This window comes from Olea europaea, unplaced genomic scaffold, assembly GCF_002742605.1.
Source record: "Olea europaea var. sylvestris unplaced genomic scaffold, O_europaea_v1 scaffold1222, whole genome shotgun sequence".
Taxonomy (NCBI): Eukaryota; Viridiplantae; Streptophyta; class Magnoliopsida; order Lamiales; family Oleaceae; genus Olea; species Olea europaea.
The window spans coordinates 22,453-44,076 of NW_019229647.1; the positions used below are offsets into that span (position 1 = coordinate 22,453).

Genomic DNA, 21,624 nt, shown 5'->3' on the forward strand with positions numbered 1-21,624 from the left:
AAGACGACAAGTGTAATAAGAAAGTCATACTCCAAATCTTTTTTGTTCTAATTCTTCACGATGCCAAGATAAAGACTTTGGCTGTCTATACCAGTGTTGTTGGAGGTATGCAAAATCAATATTCTCACTTCACAAAAGGTTACCTCAGGCTCTTACCTTAGCTATCTCGATGGTGGTTATCCCAGATTTTGGCATAAAAAATTCATTAAACAGATGGCTAGCCAAAACGGTATTCATTCTAGAGGTGAATTGGGATTCCAGCTGCAGTGAACAGGCATATGATTATTGTTGGCGGGGAGGGAAATTGAACGGAAATTAACAAGAAAATTGATGTGTGAAAGTATCACAGGAATTGGAACGGAATTGAGGATGACGAGAATTTTGTGTTTGTTTTTCTTTTACAAAGTCACTTCTCTAAATCTTGAGATTATCTTCAAAAGTTTTTGGAAATTGTCACATGCTGATTCTCGAGTTTGACGATTTAGAATGATCACGAATGGAATCTTTGGTATCAGAAACATAAGCGCCAAGGTGTATTTTTGTCGCTCCTCAAAGCTTAAGTTAGCGAAAGGGGAAAATATAAGCGTGAAGCTATAAATTGAATGTAAAAAATACATGAATAATGAATTAGAACGTATATTTATAGAGCTAAGTAATACGTTTTTGATAGGATTAGAATACTTGAAACCTTATCTATTTAACAGATGCAAAAGACTTGAATACTCCAATACAAGCAGGAGTTGTAAGCTAGTTAGGATCCAATTTTATCGGAGTTGGATATGTTTGAAGATGGAAGTAGAGTCCTATTAGAATATGTCTTTTGAAATAGAGAAGGTGGCAAATGTAAAAGCCCAACGTGATGTGAAATCATTACGTGCGACAATTTAGCTTGACGAGGGAACCGGAGGAGGACATGTTGGGAAAACTCCCAAGATGATCGGAAACAACCTCGAACATTGTTATTCGGGTTGATCAAAAAATGACCATATCAATTTGGATATTCAAACGTTTTATTGGATCTAATTCTGTAACGATAATAAAAGATTGAACACCAAGTTGTTACTCGGACAATAGATAGCCGGCCCATATATGCAATTGTTCCTTTTGACAAATTTGTAATCAAATCTGTTACTCCAAAACAAAACCCAGCTCCTGAAAATGGCGGCTGCCACCACGATTGGAGTTCTCTCGTCTACATCACTCCATTCCGGCACCAGATTTCTCAATAACTGTTCTTCGATTTCCCATCTCTATTGCTCGTCATTCCTTCCCAATTTTCACCTTCCGCATTTTCCTTCAACCGTCACACACATTCAATCGGCAGAATTTCATCGGTGATCGGTACTGTTGCATCGGCGACAGGGATGAGTTCTCCATTCAAGCCGGAGGAAGCTAGAATCCCTCCTGCTATTCCATTGCCCACCCCTCCAATTTCCAAGGCAAGTAAACAATCTTGTTCCTTGATATTCGTGCACATGTAAAATTGTGTGGTTTGTTATTTCATGACTATTTAAGCTTAAATGTGTAACTGAGTGGGGATTTTTTGCCGCACTTGAGTTCCAGCCTTCAATTTTCTTGGCACTTTTGTCCTAGTCCTTATATATAGATTGCATCCTAGAAGTCACCTAGAATTTCACTGGTGACTAGTAAGAAGTCTGGCGATTCTTCTAAAACCGATAACTGTCTAGGTCTTGTTCCCATTTAAGATCACTAGACTGTATATCATGAAGATAGAAATGCTTATGGTTCATAGATAGAGTCTTAGTGGGATTTAGACAAGTTAATATGAAGACTTTTTGCTCAGTAATATTTGAGTGCTTGGTGATTTCTGAATGAGGCGGAGACTAATGAAATGGCAATTGTATGTTGACCAAAGAAATTGCTGGAAACAAGGTGAAATTTTTTCAGAAATGAAGGTACCACTGGAGGAGTGTAGAGATTGTTTTTGAGGAGTTACCAAGTGGGTTGCCTCCAATATGAAGCATTCAACATCTACTCATCTAGCATTACGAGAAATCCTACCAAATATAGCATGATATATAATGTCCAAATAAAATGAAGAACTCCAAAGACAAGTATAATGTAGGCACTTTGAGTTTGAGCACTTTTGACAACAAAAAAAGAGGGTATGTGGAGGATGTGCGTTGACAACTGAAGATCACAAGATAATGATACCCTTTTGTTTTCCAATCGCAAGATAGGATGACATGATATCTTATATAGAGGTAAAATAATTTCCAAAATTGATGGTAACCATCAAATTAGAATCTGCAATGACATTTGGTTTATTCGGTAGTCCCAGCACCTTCATGTATTTGATAATTCATGCTTGAGATCCTTTTATTGGGAAAAATTGTGGCAATGTATTTCAACGATACACAAAGTAGCAATCATTCTAAAGAGACTCATTTGCTACACTTATATGCAAGACTTTAGTTATATAGAGAGAACTTTCTTTTTCTGTTATATAGAATGTATTAGCCTATTTATAATTTAAAATAAACAGGCTGCAAAAGATGTCCCTAGCTCTAAGTCACTAGAAAAGGAAATATTTTGTCCACAATTAGAAGATATTATCTACACAATCACACCCTATCCTATTCTGCTTGAGTAAGCTGCACAATATCAAGGATTTACAATCAAGAAATCAACGCTTAAAATCAGGTACAAATCGCATTAAAGTTCTGGGGATTTTTCCTCGTGTTGAGTGTTCTTGAAAAAAAAAAAAAAAAAAAAAAAACTATACACCAACTTGAAGCAACTTGAAGAAGTGCATGCTTATTTCAGATTCTATGTAATTTTGAGCTATGTAGCTATTGTTGATGGAATAGAGGTTGATGACAACAAAAGTTAAGTTAGAAGCTGGTTAACATCCAAGACAGTGGGAAACTTTGAAGTACTTTATGGTTTAATTTCATTCTGCAAGCGGGTTACCAAGAATTTCACTATCATAATTTCTCCTATAAACGTTGGCAAAGGGAAGAGAAACTTCAATAGACTAAAGAAGGTAAAAGAAGTTTTTAGAAATTCAATCAGCCATGAAATTGTATAACTGCTGCCAGAGTTTTAGTAATGCTTTCAAGTTATGAAATTGTGTAACTGCTGCCAGAGTTTCAGTAATGCTTTCAAGTTTTAGAGTGATGCCTCCAAAATTGGAATATGGGCTGTTCAAAAAGAAGTATTGCAAATTCATTGTTGGGTGAGAAATTAAATGATATAGAACTTTGGGAATACGAACATCTGAATTTTAGTGACATATTTTCATGAGACTGAATATATAACCTTCTAAGGAGAGGTGAATGTCCCCTTGATCATTTTCAGTACTTGGAAAAATTTGAACGGGTAGTAATTTGGCATATTGTTTGCTAAATAATAATGTTTGTGAATGTATCACAAATAGACGATTTCATTAAAGAAAAATGTGACTTAAACATTAAGATATTAATTGAAGGGGTAAAACAATTATTTTATGCACAAATTCAGTAATGGACATTCAGAAGATAGATTGTCAAGCCTATTAATCCTAGCATGTATCTATACTAATTGCTTATTTTTTCTTCTATAGCCTCTATTTGGTCTTGATTAAAATCGGATTTTAATCTAAGTTCAAGTCAAATAATCAATATTAACCACATATTTCATGGATTCCATAACTTTTGAAGCACATATTTCAAAATTTGTTGTTGAAATCTACTAAAAATCTAATTTTAATCCCTACCAAAGAGAGGTATAGTTAGTTCGTATGTAATACAAGAGAATAATATTATGTCTTTGGCAGACTGATACACCCCAAGACATCCATGCTACTGGTGAAGCTCTTAAACTTTATTGCATCAAAAATATAATGTATATCCATAGATCATGGATCTTAAGTATTTCAATAGCTAATAAAAGTTAAGTAGTAGATATGCACATCAGCATACATTCTTACGAGGAACAATTGAACTTTGTGAGAAAACACAAATCTAGCACTTGTTTCAAGTTACGAGATGCACTCAACATAAGGACTATGCCACTAACTAGTACACAACTGAACAACTGTCAATATCAAAGGCTTGGATTCAATTTAAGGAGTTATATCCTTTGCACCAATTTCATTTGGTTTAATATGGAAGGATTTCTTTAATCGTCTGGAACACAAATATATCATCGATTTCTTATTTCTAGGAAATCAACTTCGTGTTCCAAAATTGTTCATTGAAATTAAATTATTCAAGATATATATGGTGGAAGATTAGATGGGCACTTGGCAAGACACAACTTGTGCATTGATAGAATAAAACGTGTTTAATTTCATCAAAAGATGTTGCATATGCCAAGAATTTAAAGATCAATTGAAACTCATCCCTGCCATCACCAAGAACTCCCTGGAAGGAGGTAAGCACGGACTGTGTGATGGCGCTGCTCAAAAGCCAACAAAGAACAGGTTAAATATGGCCTATTTTACTTGTTGCAAAGGGACAATGGATGCTCCAAACAATAAAGTGTATCTTATCAGCCCAAATTAATTGGGCAAGCTCAAGTTATGAACAGAAGCTTGGAAAATCTTCTACGATGCTTGGCGGGACACTTGTAAACAATAGGAAGTTGTTAAGGCACAAGAACAATTTGTGCACGGCCATTCAAAGATTTGAACTTCAGGCAGGAGCCCTTTTGAAATTGTTTATACAAGACCACCTGCGCATATCATTGACTTTGTTGGAAGTGGGAAAAATTCAGATGAAGGGGTTAGACAGTAGCTGCCAAAATGAAGAAATTGCATGAAGAAATCAGGGTGAAATTGAGGGATTGGCTACCAAGTCAAAGAAATATTGAAACCAAAAGTGAGGAACTAAGTATTCAGAGGAAACCTGGCGATGTTTTACCTATTACAGAAATATTTTTACTGGCTCTTATTCTAAACTAAATAAATGAAGATTGAGCCTTGAACAGTCATGAGTAAAATGGAAAATTTGCTAATCAAGTTGCCTTGTTAAAGTATATGGGGATTAACTCAACATTTAGTGTCTCCTATCTGTACCAAACGACAGAGACAAAGTGAAAGAAGAAACAAGATACTGAGCTTGAAGACAAGTTTCTTCAAGGGAAGGAAATGATACAACAAACGAACAACATCTAATAAAATCTTGAATATTGAGCTGGTTTGGTCAAGGAACTCTTGGGATAATGTAGCCACTAAAGAGCATTAAAAGAGAACCTCTTAGTGCTTGTTTGGTAGTATTTTCAGTGTTTATAAGCAGGTCAAACATCAATTTTAAACACACATTACCTAGGACCCATGACTTTCATCTACTTATTAAAGAAACATTCCTTGGGAGTCCCACTATTTATAAGCACTTAAAAGCTTAGCCAAGAAAGAACTTAATAGCTTGTTTATCAAAGAGATTTTGATGCGGACATCCACTTACTATTTATTTTCTTTTTGAACTATTAGTTATATTCTATTTGGATTATTAATTATATTTCTGTTATTGGGCTTGTTTAGTGGGTTTGGCCCAAGCCCTTCTCTTTAGGGTTTGTGTTCTACTATTTATTTCTGTTTTGTTTCTCATTTGAGACAGTTGATGATGGATGAATAATTATTTTGGTGGCTTATGGCGCATCCCTCTCCTTCTTCTATTGAATTCTTCTTCTATCCCCTCCCTTAATTCTCCATTCTTTCTGAATCTTTATTCTATTTCTATTTATCATCCTATTGGTGCTGCATCAAATTTGGTATCAGAGCCTAAACTTGGGTAATCTCTCATCTCCAATCCAAAAATCTCTTCCTATTTCTTTCCCAAGAACTTGTGGAACAGTACAAACAAATAAACTTTTAGCGTGAGCAATCGAGTTATTATTTTTCCAGTTTCTTCATAGTTGTTCCCAAAAAAAAAATTACTGTTCGGAGTTACTGTTCACGCCCTATTTCAGTTTTTTTCCTTCAATTTTCTATTGTAGTTGCCCCAAAAAAAAATTTTTTTTAATACTGTTCACGTTACTGTTCACGGCGCGAAAATTTCAATTTAGGTTTTTTTATTTTTTATTTTTTTGCTGCAATTTCAGTTTCCCCCACCCAAAAAAAAAAAAAGAAAGAAAGAAAAAGAAAAAGAAAAAAAAGAAAAGAAAAGGGACCAAAAAAGAAAAGAAAAGAAAAGTGACAAAAAAAAAAAAAGTGAAAAGAAAACATATTTTCTATTGTTTACAGGTACATCTTTTATTCTGGTTGATCTGGCTTGACTATTTCGACGAATGAAAGGGAAGTTCTTGCTTTTATTTATTGTTGGTTTATATTACAGTTTCATTCTGAAATTGCATCAATTAAATTTTTGTGCTGCTGTTGATCTATTTTTATCTAAACTCACGTAATTAGATCATTTGACCTCGTTAAATCTCACTTTAACCTGCTTATTTTACATGATTAGATTTTGACTAGTATTTGACCATTGCTTTATTATTTTACATATACCAGCAGTACTAGCTTGTTGTATATAATTTTAGTCCCAAAATTTAAATTTAAAAAAAATAATAATAATAATAAATAGCTCAAATTTTCATTTTCCATTACTTGCACTTTTTGTTTGTTGATCTCCCTATTGCATGTCATTAAGTTGCTATTACAGTGCAGGTAGTTACATATTGGTCATCTTGTCACTTCTAACTCTAGTACCTTAAACATGAATCCCTCACAATTCGATGCACTCACCCGACAAATAGCGGCTATTCAAGCTCAAATGACCGCTACTCTTGAAGAGAGTAAGGCCCCATCTGTTAGTTTGAAAAATTTTAAACACATCCCTCATTCGATTGATGTTGATAATTCTAAGGTATCCCATAATAGACAATATCGTCGACAAGGTAATCAAAAATACTTTCGACCCGATCGTAAGGATAGGAATAGGAATAGTGATCTGATTCGTGAGCGAGAACTAGATAATTTTGAAATTCTTACTCAATGGAATGCCCTTAAACAAGGAAATCAATTAGTGACTGAGTATATCGCGCGATTTGAGGAATTTCGAACCAAATGTCATTTAATTGAGGATGAGAGCACGACTTTGAGTAGGTTTAGCCAAGGTCTGAGAAATGATCTTAAGCGCGAGCTGTTCCTTCGAGGTGTCACTACTCTTGATCACGCTTACTCTTTAGCTCGAGATTATGAGTTGATTATTAGTACTCCATATGAAAAGCGTGGTCATCGTCGCTCACCCATCTCATTAGCGTCGCCTCATCATAAGTCTATCATAAAACCGTCTCCGTCTAATGTTTCCAGCTGTATGGTTACTAGCCACTTTGCCTTTTTCTATTAATGGCAGTGTGCAGGGGAGAGTGGTCCCATCTAGGGGATTCCGCTAGGGGTCTCTCTCTCCCCATATCTTTTCTTAGTGTGCTGAGGCGTTATCTGGACTAACTAGACGAGTTGAGGTTGATGGCAATCATGGGTCTGAGATGTGCTCACAGCTGCCTCAGGTGAGTCATTTGTTCTTTGATCTTTGCCGATTGACTCTATCGTGTTTCTACATGCTCAGCGGGATGATTGTGCTGCTCTGAATAACATTCTGAAGGTGTATGAGGCCGCCTCTGGTCAAAAGATAAATTTTAACAAATCTTGCATTACTTATAACCTCGATGTGGATGAGGGGCTGTGGGATGAAATCAAAGAGTGTTAGGGGCTTAGAATCAACACTCCACATGACACATATTTGGGCTTATCGGCTACGGTAGGAAGGAACAAGAGACGAGCTTTTGCACCTATTAAAGATAGAGCGTGAAAGAGGGCAAAGGAGTGGAAGTGGAGTTTGTTCTCAGCAGGGGGATGGAAGGTTATAAATCGGTGATACAGGCCACAACGACCTATGTTGAGTTTGTTTTGCTTGACAGTGTCACTTTGCAGAGAGGTGGAGTCTATTATAGGGAATTTTGTTAAGGAGGAAATGTCACAGCAAACAAGATAAATTTGGTGCACTGGAACTTGGTTTGAGGGAGGATTGGAGTTCCAAAACCTTGAAAGGTTTTATCAAGCACTGGTGGCAAAGCAGGCTTGGTGGGTATAAACATCAGACAAGTCTATTGCTGCCTGTGTGTTGAAAGGGAAGGACTTTTCCTCCGCTGGCTTTTTGGAAGCTGGGGTAAGAGTTTTGGGTTGGGAGATGATTGTGAAAGGGTTGAGGTGGAGGGTTGGAGATGGTAGGAGTACTGACGATTATGTAGATGCGTTGATACCCTGGATGTGTAATTTTCAGCTTTTTGCAAGCCAACCCCTAGAGGTGAATATGGTCAGTGAGTACATGTGCCTCCCTATGGAGCGAATTTTGTGTCCTTAGGTCAGACCTTTTACCAAGCCACTGCATCCAGTGGCCAATAATGATCGGCTACCAATTCTTCTTTACTCTTATTGGCATTTAAGTCATTTTTGCGAGGAATATAATCTCAGTATCTCTTCAAAATTTATCCGCATTGAATTTGACCCCAGAAAATGAAGTCAAACCATGTGTTTAGAATAATACCTACGTGAGATGAGTTATTCCATTTCACCAGCTTAACATCAGCCCCAAAGTCTTTAAGCCGTTGGGCAAAATTGCAGATTATCTGACATGGAGCGAGATCATCATCTTCTGAGCACAAAATCAGGTATGGTGCACCCATGCTCTGCATAAAGATAACAGTCAATCGCTGGACAAATAGTAGAAAAGCAACTCGCCATGGCATTACATGTTTGGCTAAGCTTAAGAAGAAGCTACTTTCTTGGATAACATATTTTTAACTGAAAAACTTCACTTCTTTTAAAAGTAACTCTCATTTCATTGTCAGAATAAGTAACTTTTTCCAATTTTTACCATTAAAAAATATTTATTTTGAAACTTTTGTATTTACTTCAACTTTTTAGATTAGCTAAACATGCTGTAATTCTGACGGAAGCTTACTACAGAGGAGTAAAGAGTCTGCCAATACTCAGCACGATGAGCTTCAAATCTGCTAAGGAAGAGTGCATCCAGACTGGACGAAACACCATTCACGATCCATGATGCTAGGAGTGGGGGAGGGGACATTTTGAGAACAGATGGATGAAGAATAAAGCGAGTACCCAAGTCACTTGTAAAATCCACTGGAGTAGAATCAAAAATGTGGCCGGACGCACAGTCTCTAACCAGTCGGTAGTCATCCTTGAGATGAAACAAGCCATTAGATAATCCAACAGTTTTATTAAGATTTATCGAACTATATAATAGTTAACCATTATTCTTTCTAGTAAAATGAAAATATATGAAGAGTTATGACTATGGTATCTGGCTTTGGTATGTTTGTTATGGAGGATTGGATAGCAATGGATAATATTAATATTAGTTGTTAATTTTATTATCTAGTGATGCCCAACATTGTATACTAGTAGTGCATTTTACCTATCATGCATCACAAACTTTTGGACAAACATGTCACTTAGATAAGGAGAAACATATGCACAAGCCATCAACAGAATGAGAAAGCTCTGGAAAGCTACAGAAGCATATGTTACATTTACAAGACAAGAAAGTACGTGTTCACAATTATATGGAATGACGAAATCTTGAAGATGAAGTATACCATATTGACTTGCTCTGGACACTTGCCTTCAATTATCTGCAATCAAAAGTAAAAGAGTTCGCATTTCAGCTATAACTTCACAAGAAACATTCAATGTCCAGGATTTCAAATGCTGTATCTGAATAAACATCGCATATCAAAAAATTATATATTTTAAGTTCCAAATGTTGACCGACAAGAAAGGCATTTACCTGGAGAACCTTGTACATGCAAGCTTTTAGGCCACCAGAAAAAGACGCTAAGACAACTGGGCATGGCCTGATTTTTAGCTCCTTAAAATCAAATGGAAGTAGCTATGAGGACAACTTATAACAATAACATATCTAGCAAATTCAAATTCTTTTGTTATTTAAACAGTAACACCCAAACCACTTGTAGCCAAGATAATCCCAAACTCTGGAACAGTGATGTAGTTAGAAAAGTTAATTAAGGTACCAGGATTAGTTTGAATATTTCCATACAACTTAGCAAAGATATGACTCAAAGACCAAGTGTACCCATATAATATTAAAAACTAAAATGAAACACTTCATAACTATCGCTTTATGGTCTTGAATGTTGCGTGGTTAAAGGTCAAGATGTCCATAGGATGAATGTTGCATTAATGAAGATGCTAAGATTGATATGCAATCATTCTAAAATGGATCAAATAAGAAATGAGAATGTACACCTGTAACTGGCGGTGACACTGATTGAGGATAGCTTAAAGGAAACACAACTGAGGTTGTTAGGTAATGTTTTGCTTCAACTTAAAAATGCCCGTTAATAAGAATGGCACGATTTCGGTGGAGCAAATTAAAAGAGATAGACCAAAATTAAAATGGTTTGTTGTAGTTGTAAAAGGATCTAATTGCTTTATTCTCCCAATAAATCTAGCAAATGAACTTAACCAACCCTGTGTTTATTAGGGACAAGGCTTGGTTCATTGTTGTTGTGTTTCTTTGTTTCTAAGAAAACTATTTGCTGTTTATCTACAACAGCTCTATATTTCCAACCTTAGAAAAGCATTATTAGTCTCAAAGAAGTTTAGCGAGTTGCTTTGAGACAACTACCAATACCGGTGGCAAAACTTGTGAATACGAATTAAGATACTCCTTTAAAAATCCATTTAAAGAAACTACAGTTGAATTTTATATGGCTAACCTGGACAAGATCCTTTACAATTTCTATTGCCAATGATGCAGCTTTGTCAGGAAATAATCTGCAAACCCAACTAAAATTAATATTGTAAATGGAATATTTGTAAAACAAACAATAAAGGATAGAGTACGCTTATGGTAAATAATTAGTGATTCCGAATGCATCAAGATCGATTACCAGTGGGTCTAGATAGCAATTTATAACTGAGATATTCAATTTTCCATACATGAGATATAAATATATAGATTCCTGAAGATCCAATAATGACAAAATTAAACCCACTAACAACACGACTGAGTTTAAATACATATTCTTCATAATATAACTTCCTCATATACAATCCATTATATATCACCCATAAGAAAAGTTCCATTTTAAAGAAATTATACTCTCCAAATTTTCCTTCTGTAAAATGCATTCTGAAATATGCTATAACTTCCCATATATCCGTTCATATCTATCAAACTATTTTCTTTTCTCTGGATCCCAACTAAGAAATTAGAGCATTGTACAAGAACGATGGACAACACACGCTTCAAGTTACATTATATCATCATGTCACGGCTTATGTAAATTTTTTCTTAATTCCACTAAGGAAGTAGGACGATCTACTCTTCCATCCCTCTGACAAGGTACCAAGAAGGTAAGTATAGCACCAATCAGGACAAATGTTGCATGATGATATCAACCGTCCCGATTTTTATCATTTAAACCTGCATCACTTGCTAAAGAAAAGTTATAAACTACCATTATTTTGTCTTTTCAGTAAGTATTTGAGTTCTATAAACAGCTACAATGTAGATGATATTATTTCCACACACAGTTGCACAGTTCTTCTTCCCTCCAGATTCCAAATAAAAGACTCATTGAAAACTATTTATCAAAAATCACAATCGCGTAATACTATATAATATCAAGCAATAATTCAACCACCAACATCCGAGTATCCAGCAAATGTAATCTTGAACTGTCAACCAGAACCCACAAAGAGAACAACACATCTACATGTTTTATCAATTCCTTGAATCACAGCTGGCATTTTGCATATTTCTAATCAATAGTTTCATTCAAAGTAATGATCTTTCCAAAAAATAGGATATAATTTATGAATTCCATAACTCCAATAACCTTATCCATCACTCAGATCAAAGTCATAATATATATTAAACTTAAAAGCATATTCACGAAACCCATGAATGGACCTCCAGCAGAAAAAATATCCCAAAAAACAAAACAGTGTTCTAACAATAACTCGGCTAAACCAAACACCCAACAAAATTTAAAAATAAATTCAGATTTTGCAACATAGTCAAGAAACTCATAATAGGAAGATTACACAGTCAAGAAACTCAAAGGTCGAAAAGATAAAGATAAAAGTTAAAAAAATCACAAACCCAAATAAAATAAAAAGATTCAGATCAGAATGAGAATCAGATTCCCAATTGTGAAATTACAAAGAAGAGGTGAATCTGAGCTTACAGATTGAGGAATTGGGAGTGACAAATAAGGGAATTCCAGCCAAGAGAGGAGTAAAGATCAACATAATTTCTCGAGTGTTTATCCTGACTTGACATCCATGAAAAAACTACAACTATGCCTTCCACATTCCCTCTTTCTTTTCTCCCCCAGTAGTGCCTCCCTCCAAACCCCCACATCGCTACAAATTACAATTTCCTCTAAAAAATAAAATAAAAATTCTGACAATAGAAAAATCCCTTCTAACGAAAAGATTAGCTCTTTTCAAGAACTTATTATGGAGGAGGGATATTAAGAATCTGAAATTCTAAATTGGCTATGCCATTTTTGGTTTCTCGTGGTCTTTCTTGAAATTGATAAAGAATTGACTATACAATATACATGCTTTCTGAAAATATTCGTGCAGCATTTTATATAATATATCATTTGCACTATCCGTTACACGTCATTTTTGGAAACTTGGAGGGGTAAATTATTGTTGAATTTTCATTTGTTATTTGTCAATTGACTTTTTTTCCCCTTAATCTTGTAATTAATTTCTAACCATGCAATCTGTCCAAATTTTCTACAAACTATCACATAGCTCTCAGAAAGTGTCAATAAGCTCTTAATAGAAATCAAAATTATTTGATTTAGAAAAAAAAAATCGAAATTGGATATATTTCTCAATCCAAGTCTTTTTTAAATATTTAATCATAAAATTGGACGGAAATTTCCGTTGTCAACCAACTTTCTCCTTTTTAATGGTTGGAAATAATTTATTACATTTTGTCATTTTATGTATTGGCAGGGATGGGGGAGCCGGCTTCTAAATTTTGGAGCATTTTCTGCAGTCGTTGACCATAAAAGTATCTCCAATCTGGACCAAGAATGTGTCGCGTGCTTGGAGCCGTATTTTCCATTTATCTTTAAGACTCCCTTTAATCCTCTTTTTTTCAAAATATATTTTTCTTTCTCTTTTTTTTAATTATATTTTCTTCATTAAAATAATGTTATACGTAAATCAAAAAAATTTCTTTATTTTTTATCCACACAATCTCATCAATCTATTACTATAAAATTCATTTTTCCATAAAAATGGGTGTCAAACACCCTCTAAATTACGAGAAGTGTTTGAGATAACTCTTATCGAGCACTCATGACATGTGGTGCGTAGGTTTTTGAGCAATTTTTTACACATGCTGGATCCACCTACTCTGAAAGTCGGTAGGGGACTCTGGTAAAACAACAAAATTCTTAAATTACTCAATGAATCCTGTACTTTTATTAGTTGACAATGGTGTGCCCTTGGGACTTTTTATTCGGCTGGTTTGTTAATGGTTTACCTTGAATTAGGACTCAAAGAGGGAAACTATTAAAAGTTTTATCTAATTAAAGGTTTACTTTCGAAAAATATCATTAATTATTTTTAATTTTAATTGATAAAATATTTTATTTTTTATTCACTTGATCAAACTATTTAAACTTACTCGACCATGCAATTTTATTATGTTCGTTTTCTATCCCACGATAGTTTGTCAATGTGATTACTAAATTGTTATGTTCGAAGAGGGGAATACATGTGGAGATCCACTTGAGAACATGAAGCTGAATTTTTAATCTTTTTTATAGAGGTAATTTTGAAGAGGAGATATGATATATTTTTAAATAGACAGTTATCTCATGGAATGTTTTGAGAGTATTTTTTTATGCTATATTTCACTTTCTTTATTGAAAGTATAAATATTTTTTTAGTTTTTAGTATACCCTTATTTGATGTATCTTAGATTAACAAGTATAAATTAACTATATTTAAATCATTTTTTAAAGTAGGGGTATATTAGAAAAAATTTAACAAAGGTAGCGTTAGCTAAGTGTAAGTAAAGAGATCAGGCGTAGTGATAGAGTGTTTTCGTTTACGATTCTATTCAAAGAGACTTTTGCGCCTAAGTCAATCCCTTGTATCGGCCTGCTGCCTTATGATTGGAGAGGCAACAAGTAGGTGCGAAGCCTTTAACAAGCTTTCTTCGTTCACACCTTTTAGCCTCTGTTACAGAAGTGGAAGGATTCGTTGGTAGTTTTCTCTCTTGCTAGAGTAGATGCGGATTCGGCTTGCCTAAGTAGAAGGCATGGAACTAGTGATTTCCTTGCGATCTTGTCTTCCTACTATAGAAGGATCAGTGCACAGATCAAGCTGTCTGACTCGCGGAAATAGGCTAATGCTATGCCTAAAAGTAAGCATTGGATGAATGCCCGGTAGCAAAGGAAGAAAAGGACTCGGCTTGGGTTCCCCATTGTAACTATGGGAACGATGGAATAAGCTCTGATTCCTCTTAGCCGACTTTGAGCTCATAGGGATTGGTTAGCCGGGACCAAGAAGGGATAGAGTGGAAAGAAAGGATTTGATTAGCGCCCCTTCTGCCTGTCCTTTCCTGACTCTGTCGATGATATGCTTGATGATAGGATGGTTGACCATGTTCCCAGAAAAAAATACCTTCGAGAAAGGAGGAGCACGACTGAAGTAGCTATACATACAAATCTATTACGGATCTATATGCTTCGATTGGAACTAGAAGTTCCAGAACAGGCGGCTGGTATACCACCATAATGAAACTGCCTTTTCTTTTTTTTATTCGGATCGGATTTATGTTGGCTTCGTTGGGAGGCTCGCGTAGTTTGTTACGTAAGCTCCAAAAGGATAAGTTGCGTTGGAATTGATAAAGATCCATGGAGTTCATAATTGCATAAAAGAAGTCAAAGTAGTGGCGACGGCGCGTTGAGGCACGTATTCGACAGTTCTTATACGCCCATCCTTCGAAAAATTCATGGGTAGGAAATATTGAATTGGAAAATTATCTCTGAAGAATTCATGTGTCGGCAGGCGAGCGAGAAAGAACGGGCCGCCACTACTAATCAAGCCCCAGTTCTCATTGATAGGCGTTGGTAGCTTGCTTCCAAGCCTTGCCTTATATGATAGTTGTGGCCATGGCCCAAAGGAACCTTAAGCACTTGTACAATGCTCAAGTCAAGGCTCCTTCCCACTCGTTGCCCAGAGGTGCTGGTTCGAGTCCAGCTCGTGACAAAGGGCTACCTTCTCTCTTAAGAGAATCTCGATATCCTCACTAAACACAAAAAAATTGGAAATTGAAAGCCGCTTCACATCACAAGTGAGGAATGGTTTTTAGCCAACGGTGACCGGTTTTCAAAAAGCACCTTTGGGCGATGGTTTTTCTATCCTCTCTCTCACTTGAAAAAAGATAGCTACTATTATTATGTTATGCAATAATTCTTTCTTGAGTAAGAAAAAGGTGGACAAGACCCCAGACGGGTAGTTAAAATCAAATTGTTTGAATGTGGCAGCCTGAAGATGAACAGCACTTGGCCGATTTAAGGAAAACTTTCGAACGAATGCGACAACATGCTTTGAAAATGAAAATCCATTCAATCGGGGCTGAGAATTTTTTAGGATTTCTTGTGCACCACCGAGGTATTGAGATAGACAAGAACAAAGCACGAGAAATTACTGAAGCTCTTCCGCTAAAAAACAAAAAGGAACTGGAGAGGCCAGATTCCATTTTTTAGCCGATTTATCTCAAATCTCGCAGGAAAACTTCAACCATGGTCTCCCTGCTGTGAAACTAAAGGACTCAGAACATTTTTAGGGGACAAGAATTACTGGGATAATCGCTTTTGTGCAAAATGATAAAGAGAGAGAGAGAGAGACCTTAACTTTAAGTTAAAAACAATTAGTGTCTCATAACTAAAAATGTCTCTCCTATTGAGTTGATCTTAAAGTCATGATAAGTAGACTACCCTGTGTAGACTAAGGTCAAATTCATAATTTGATCATGTTCAAGGGATCCCAAATAATCTGCTTGTCATGTAAAGATGAATTTCTTGTGTCTATGCTCGGTATCAAGTGAGCGTATCTAACCAATTAGATACTTAGATAACGAAGTGGCATCTTCCAATAGATAAGATTTGTGTACATAGTAGAGCAAAACTAGTGTGATGACTTAAATGTTATCGACTTTGTTAAGTCTATGTGAGTCTTTGCAAATTTCACGTCCAAAATCATTAAATCGAGTTGTAATTGGAGTTGTGTTGATGATTGTTAATAGCTAATAAGTGTAATGTGTGCACTTATTTAAATCATATTACTAAACGTTTATATCGTCAAATTATTAATTTATATCTAATTTGGGTTGATTTTCTTTTGCTTTTAGTGATTGATTCGTTAGAAGCATTTAGAAAAGAATGAAGGATAAACTGATAGTTTGATAAAAATTTGGAGATAATATTTGAGACTGGAAATTGAAGAGGAGATTAGTTGGTTGCACAATTGATGAACTCAAAGACTAAAATGCATTAGCTGGAAAGATTGGATGGCTTAGAGAAAATAATAAATTATTACACACACACATAAAGAGGCAAGAAGAAAGGCAGTAAAAGATATATGTAAATTCACGGCAGCACGGCGGCGGCTGGGGAGAACTATACACAAATAGAAAGATGCAGACAAAAGAGAAAAGAGGTAGACAACAGACACAACATGAAAGGAATATTTCAAATTTTTTGTACGATAATTCATCAATAATTGTGCAGGAATGAATCACGTTTCGGCATCTTTGGTAATGTCTTTTATCCCTTATTTTTTTTAATTCCAACATTATGTTCGGTTAATTCTTTTCGTATATTAAATGAAGATGAAAGCTTTTATTATTTATTTTTAATTCAAGACAAGTGGCTTAGTTGAATTTTTTCAATTTTTGATTAGTCTTTTATGCTTAATTTTATTATTTGATTACTTGATCACCAATTAAATATATAGTGGCATGTTGTAGTATTGATAGTATTACAGTAAGTATAGAACAATGCTTGATTAACATATGTGCAATAAATGTTAGAAATAATATTTATCACATATGCAATTTTTGAGATAATTATGAAATTGAATGCGTTCTATTCATTCGAATTCAGATTAGGAACAAATTCATGTCGTGACTAGAATATATTTAATTTGTCTTGGAAAAAATTAATTATAATAAAATTATCGATTGTCAAGAATGTGTGAACGAAATTAGCTACGTAATTGAAAATTGAAATGGATATTAATAGGTGGATCTGTAATCCAATACATTCATTCCATACACATAATAAATCTGAATTTTACAAGCTTTTGTAGATTAAATTGGAATAATTAAAAATCATTATTCACTTTTGTTTGCTCACTTTGAATCTAATTAAAGACTAATTCACTCAATTAAATTCCATTTCTTGTGGGATGATATATATTATTCATCACGTATTACTTGTCAACAATCTCGTACACTTGCAGGTTTCACACGAACAATAGTTAGTTTAGTATATCATCAAAAGTCATGGAAGTAGAAGAAATCACTTTGTCTATTGTTCAAGGATTGTCAAGGAAGGTGCTCGAACACAATTTTTAGAACCTGATACTCGATGGTCATCCAAAAGGTGTTCGAGCACAATTTGTAGAACGTGTATGCTCGATGAGCATTCAAAAGTGCTCAAGCATGATTTCCAAAATATGCATGATCAAAGAACATTCAAAAAGTATTCAAGTAGCCGTCATATCTAGGTGACCACCCATCCCACATTAGGAAACCACTTGAACGGTCTTATAGGCAAGAGGAAACACTATTTTTCCTATTCTAAGCTCAAAACACTCCTAAACTAGAAGTATGAAATATTATTTATATATAGCAAGAACTCTTATATTTCTTTGTATATTGAAAGAAAAGAAAAAATGAGAGAAGATCAGAGATTTGAAGGATCGATAGTAATGAAAATTCTCTTCCGCATTTAAAAATAAAAAATACCACAAAATCCCCTATCATATAGCTTTCAAAATTTTGATAGATATGAGAGGTGATTGAAGTTCCAATTAAGGATGAGCAAGTTTGTTCTTAGAGAGCCAGAAGGCAAAAGAAGTTCATAGGTTCTGGAGCAGGTGTTGGAGCGCACAACCAAAGAGTTCTTTGAATAAATATGAAATGAGAGTCAGAATCTACTAAGATTTAGCCATATATGATCCAAATATTTGATATAGATTTACCCATTTCTCTCAGAAAACAAACACAGTCATATACTATCACTCTATTTCAAAATTTATGTATTACTTATAATGTTTTATCTACAAGATTTCGTGCTTTTACCACCCACCTTGACAGTATAGTGATCCCAGGAACTATCCTGGAAGCTTTTGAAATTCTAATATGGAAAGAAGCAGTAATGGAAGAAATGCGAGCATTGAAAAAAATGAGACCAAGGAAGTGATGCATCTGCCAAAAGGAAAGAAACCCGTTGGATGTAAAATGGGTCTTCAATTTGAAATACAAAGCTGATGTGACAATAAAACAGTATTAAGTTTGGTTGGTTTCAAAAGGATATACGTAATCTTATGGCATTAACTATACAGAAACATTTGCGCCAGTAGTAAAATTAAATATAATTCAAGTTTTTTAATCACTAGCAGAAAATTTAGATTGGCCACTTCAACAATTGTATATTAAAAATCCATTTCTAAATGAAAAATTGGAAGGAGTATTTAGGACATTACCACCAAGATTTTGCAAGGAAAATGAAAAAAATCGGGTATGTAAACTGAAGAAATCCTTATATGCTCTCAAACAGTGACCAAGAACACGGTTTGACAGATTTGCAAAAAGTGATGAAAAGTGAAGGACATCGTCAAGGATAATTAGATCTCATTTGAAGATGGTACTAAAATTATTTTAATCATATATGTCGATAATATTATTTTAACAGATGATAATATAGTTGAAATGGTAAGGCTAAAGAGGAGTCTTGCCACTGAATTCGAAGTAAAGGATTTGGGACTAATGCGATACTTCCTAGGAATGGAAATTGCTAGATTTAGAAGAGGCATCAGTGTATCACAATAAAAATATATCCTTGATCTTTTAACCGAAACCGGCATACTTGCATATAAACCAAGTGATACACCCGGGATGTGGGAAAGAAAATTGAAGGTTGAGGAAAGTAAGTGGAAATTGACAGATATCCAAGACTAGTTGGAAAACTAAACTACCCATCACACTCCAGACCTGATATCGCATTTGCAATCAGCTTAGAAAATCAACACATGAATTCTCCGAAGGAAAGTCACCTAGATGCTGTCTATAAGATACTCAAATACCTCAAAGAATTTGCAAGAAAGGGGTTGCTTTCCAAGGTTGAAAGGAAAGAAGCAGAAGTTTTCACGGATGCAGACTGGGTAGGTTCAATAGAAGATAGGAGGTCTACTACTGATTATTGTACCTTTATATGTGGAAACTTGGTAACATGGAGAGGCAAAAAATAGAATGTAGCGGCCAAAAGTAGTGCAGAAGTTGAGTTCAAAGTTGTAGAACAAGGAATATGCAAACGACTGTAGTTGAAGAAGATTTTGGAAGAATTATATGTCACAATAAAACTGTCAATCAAACTCTACTGTGATAATAAAACAACAATCAACATTTCTCATAATCCAGTTCAGCATAAACCAAATTAAGCATGTAGAGGTGGATGACACTTTATTAAATAAAAGGTTGAGGAAGGAGCAATTTGTATGACTTATGTCCTTACACAAGCACAGATTGCAGATGTTTTCACCAAATGACCACGTAGATAGAAATTCGATGATTTATTTTCAAGTTGGAAATAATTAACATCTATGATCCAACTTGAGGAAAAGTGTCGAATCCCTAATTGATTGGGGGAAGATTGCTGTTGATTCCAGTTACCATAGTTAGGATATTATGACTTGTTAGAGATGGTAGGACATTAGTTTTACCTTTTCTATGTATTCTTCTTGTACTATAAATAGAACCCTCTCATTGTACATTAAAAACAAGGAAGAATTAAAGAATTATTTTTCTTAGTTTCATCTTCATCTTCTACACAATTTCCAAACCATAAGTAGAGTGCACCAAGAATGCCTCAATAGCTATAGTTAGAAGCAGAGGTTCACAACTATTGCCACTGTTCCTATCACGAGGAAGACAATGAGAAAATACACACATCATCGGGCAAGTAGGCTAAAATACCTCTATTACTTGAGAGAACTCAATAAACAATATAAAGCACATAGAGACCACGAGATGTTCTTATGGGCAGAGGCATTGGCATCGATTGTGTTTGTGACTATAATTGGTGGTGGCCACAATGACCTTTGATTACTTCATAGGCGTCGATGAAGGAGGAATCGACAGCAGCTGGAGGTTGAAAATGCAACCCAACTTTTCTCAATTTTGATTATAGGATTCTTTGATTTGGGTATTTTTCTACGTCTTTGCTAAACTTGTAGTTTGAGGAAGGATTTAGGAGGTTTATTCCATATGGTTTAAAGAAGATAAAATATTGCATCATCATTGTTGAGTTACTTCAAAGATCATTATCGTTGACTTACATGCAGTAATGTTGCCTATGAAAATCTTCTTCCATTTAACCTTTTTTCTTGTCCGATTTGTTCAATTCGAGTACTATAAACATCATAAAAATTGCTTTACATCACGTAATCTTCTCTGTTTTACATCATAAAAAAAATTGTACACGTAATAAGTTATTCGTATACAATTTTAACTTTGGATAACTATTATAAAAGTTTAGAAAGATTGAAAACACAAAAAAATGGTTGAGCTCGTGGGCCAAACTCTGGTCGACCTACAAGCCATGAGTAGTGATGGCAACGGGGCGGTTCGGGGTGGGGCGTCCCCATCTCGCCCCGCCCCGCCCCACCTTAGACGGGGCGAGGCAACTTTTTGCCCCGTTTAATTTTATTTATTTATTTTTTTACATTTTGAAAGTTTCGAATTATGTTATTATTAAAGAATAAAATACAAATTCAAAATGAGTTTTTAACGGATGAATTAGGCTTGAGCAAATCTCCCAAACCGAATCGACCGACCCGAACCCGAATTTAACCCGACGGTTCTTGTCAAATTAAATACCTGAACGGGTATTTGAATTGAGAACCGATGGGTACGGTTCGGTTCTCGGTTCTAAATCAAGAACCGAAGAACCGAATCTTTCTAATTTTTTTTATATTCAGTAAATCAAATTATTTTAATTTTAATTTTTTTCTAAACAAATTAACAAATTAACGATTTCTAAATCCAAATTTTTGGCCCAATAATTTGTTTCATTTCTAATTTTTTTAATTTTTGGCCCAATTACCAATTTTATTATTTCATTTCTTAGCCAAACAAGATCAAATACACTAAATAACCCTAAACACCCATACTAAAGTACATAATGTTGTCTCGACTCTCGCACTCACTCTCGCAGTCTCGCTAATATTCCAAAACATATACAATCGTAGGCCGACACTGTGACTTCCGATCGAAGTTGTGACATCCGCCAACCAAAACTTTGATCGTAGCGATCATTTGAATAAGGTAGTTTACTAGTCTCTAACATTCCAAAACAATTGAATGTATC

General features: G+C 34.9%; 1 protein-coding gene across 1 annotated transcript; it reads right to left on the minus strand.

The window, feature by feature from the left end:
* Positions 1–7,257: 7,257 nt before the first annotated feature.
* LOC111374225 lies at positions 7,258–12,639 on the minus strand. The gene is made up of 6 exons (XM_022996865.1): positions 12,181–12,639; positions 10,705–10,762; positions 9,753–9,833; positions 9,562–9,597; positions 8,904–9,143; positions 7,258–8,628 (listed from the first exon to the last, which is right to left on the minus strand). Exons 1-6 carry the CDS (start codon positions 12,354–12,356, stop codon positions 8,428–8,430), a joined length of 792 nt encoding a protein of 263 aa, XP_022852633.1. The 5' UTR covers positions 12,357–12,639; the 3' UTR covers positions 7,258–8,427.
* Positions 12,640–21,624: the final 8,985 nt, after the last annotated feature.

Bases quoted from the DNA above. Each gene is read 5' to 3' on its own strand.
- LOC111374225 (XM_022996865.1), bottom strand. From the start codon at position 12,356: ATGTGGGGGTTTGGAGGGAGGCACTACTGGGGGAGAAAAGAAAGAGGG. The intron at 9,144-9,561 runs GTATACTTCATC...TTTCATCTCAAG, and splicing joins GTCCAGAGCAAGTCAATATG to GATGACTACCGACTGGTTAG. The intron at 8,629-8,903 runs GTAAGCTTCCGT...ATCTTTATGCAG, and splicing joins AGACTCTTTACTCCTCTGTA to AGCATGGGTGCACCATACCT.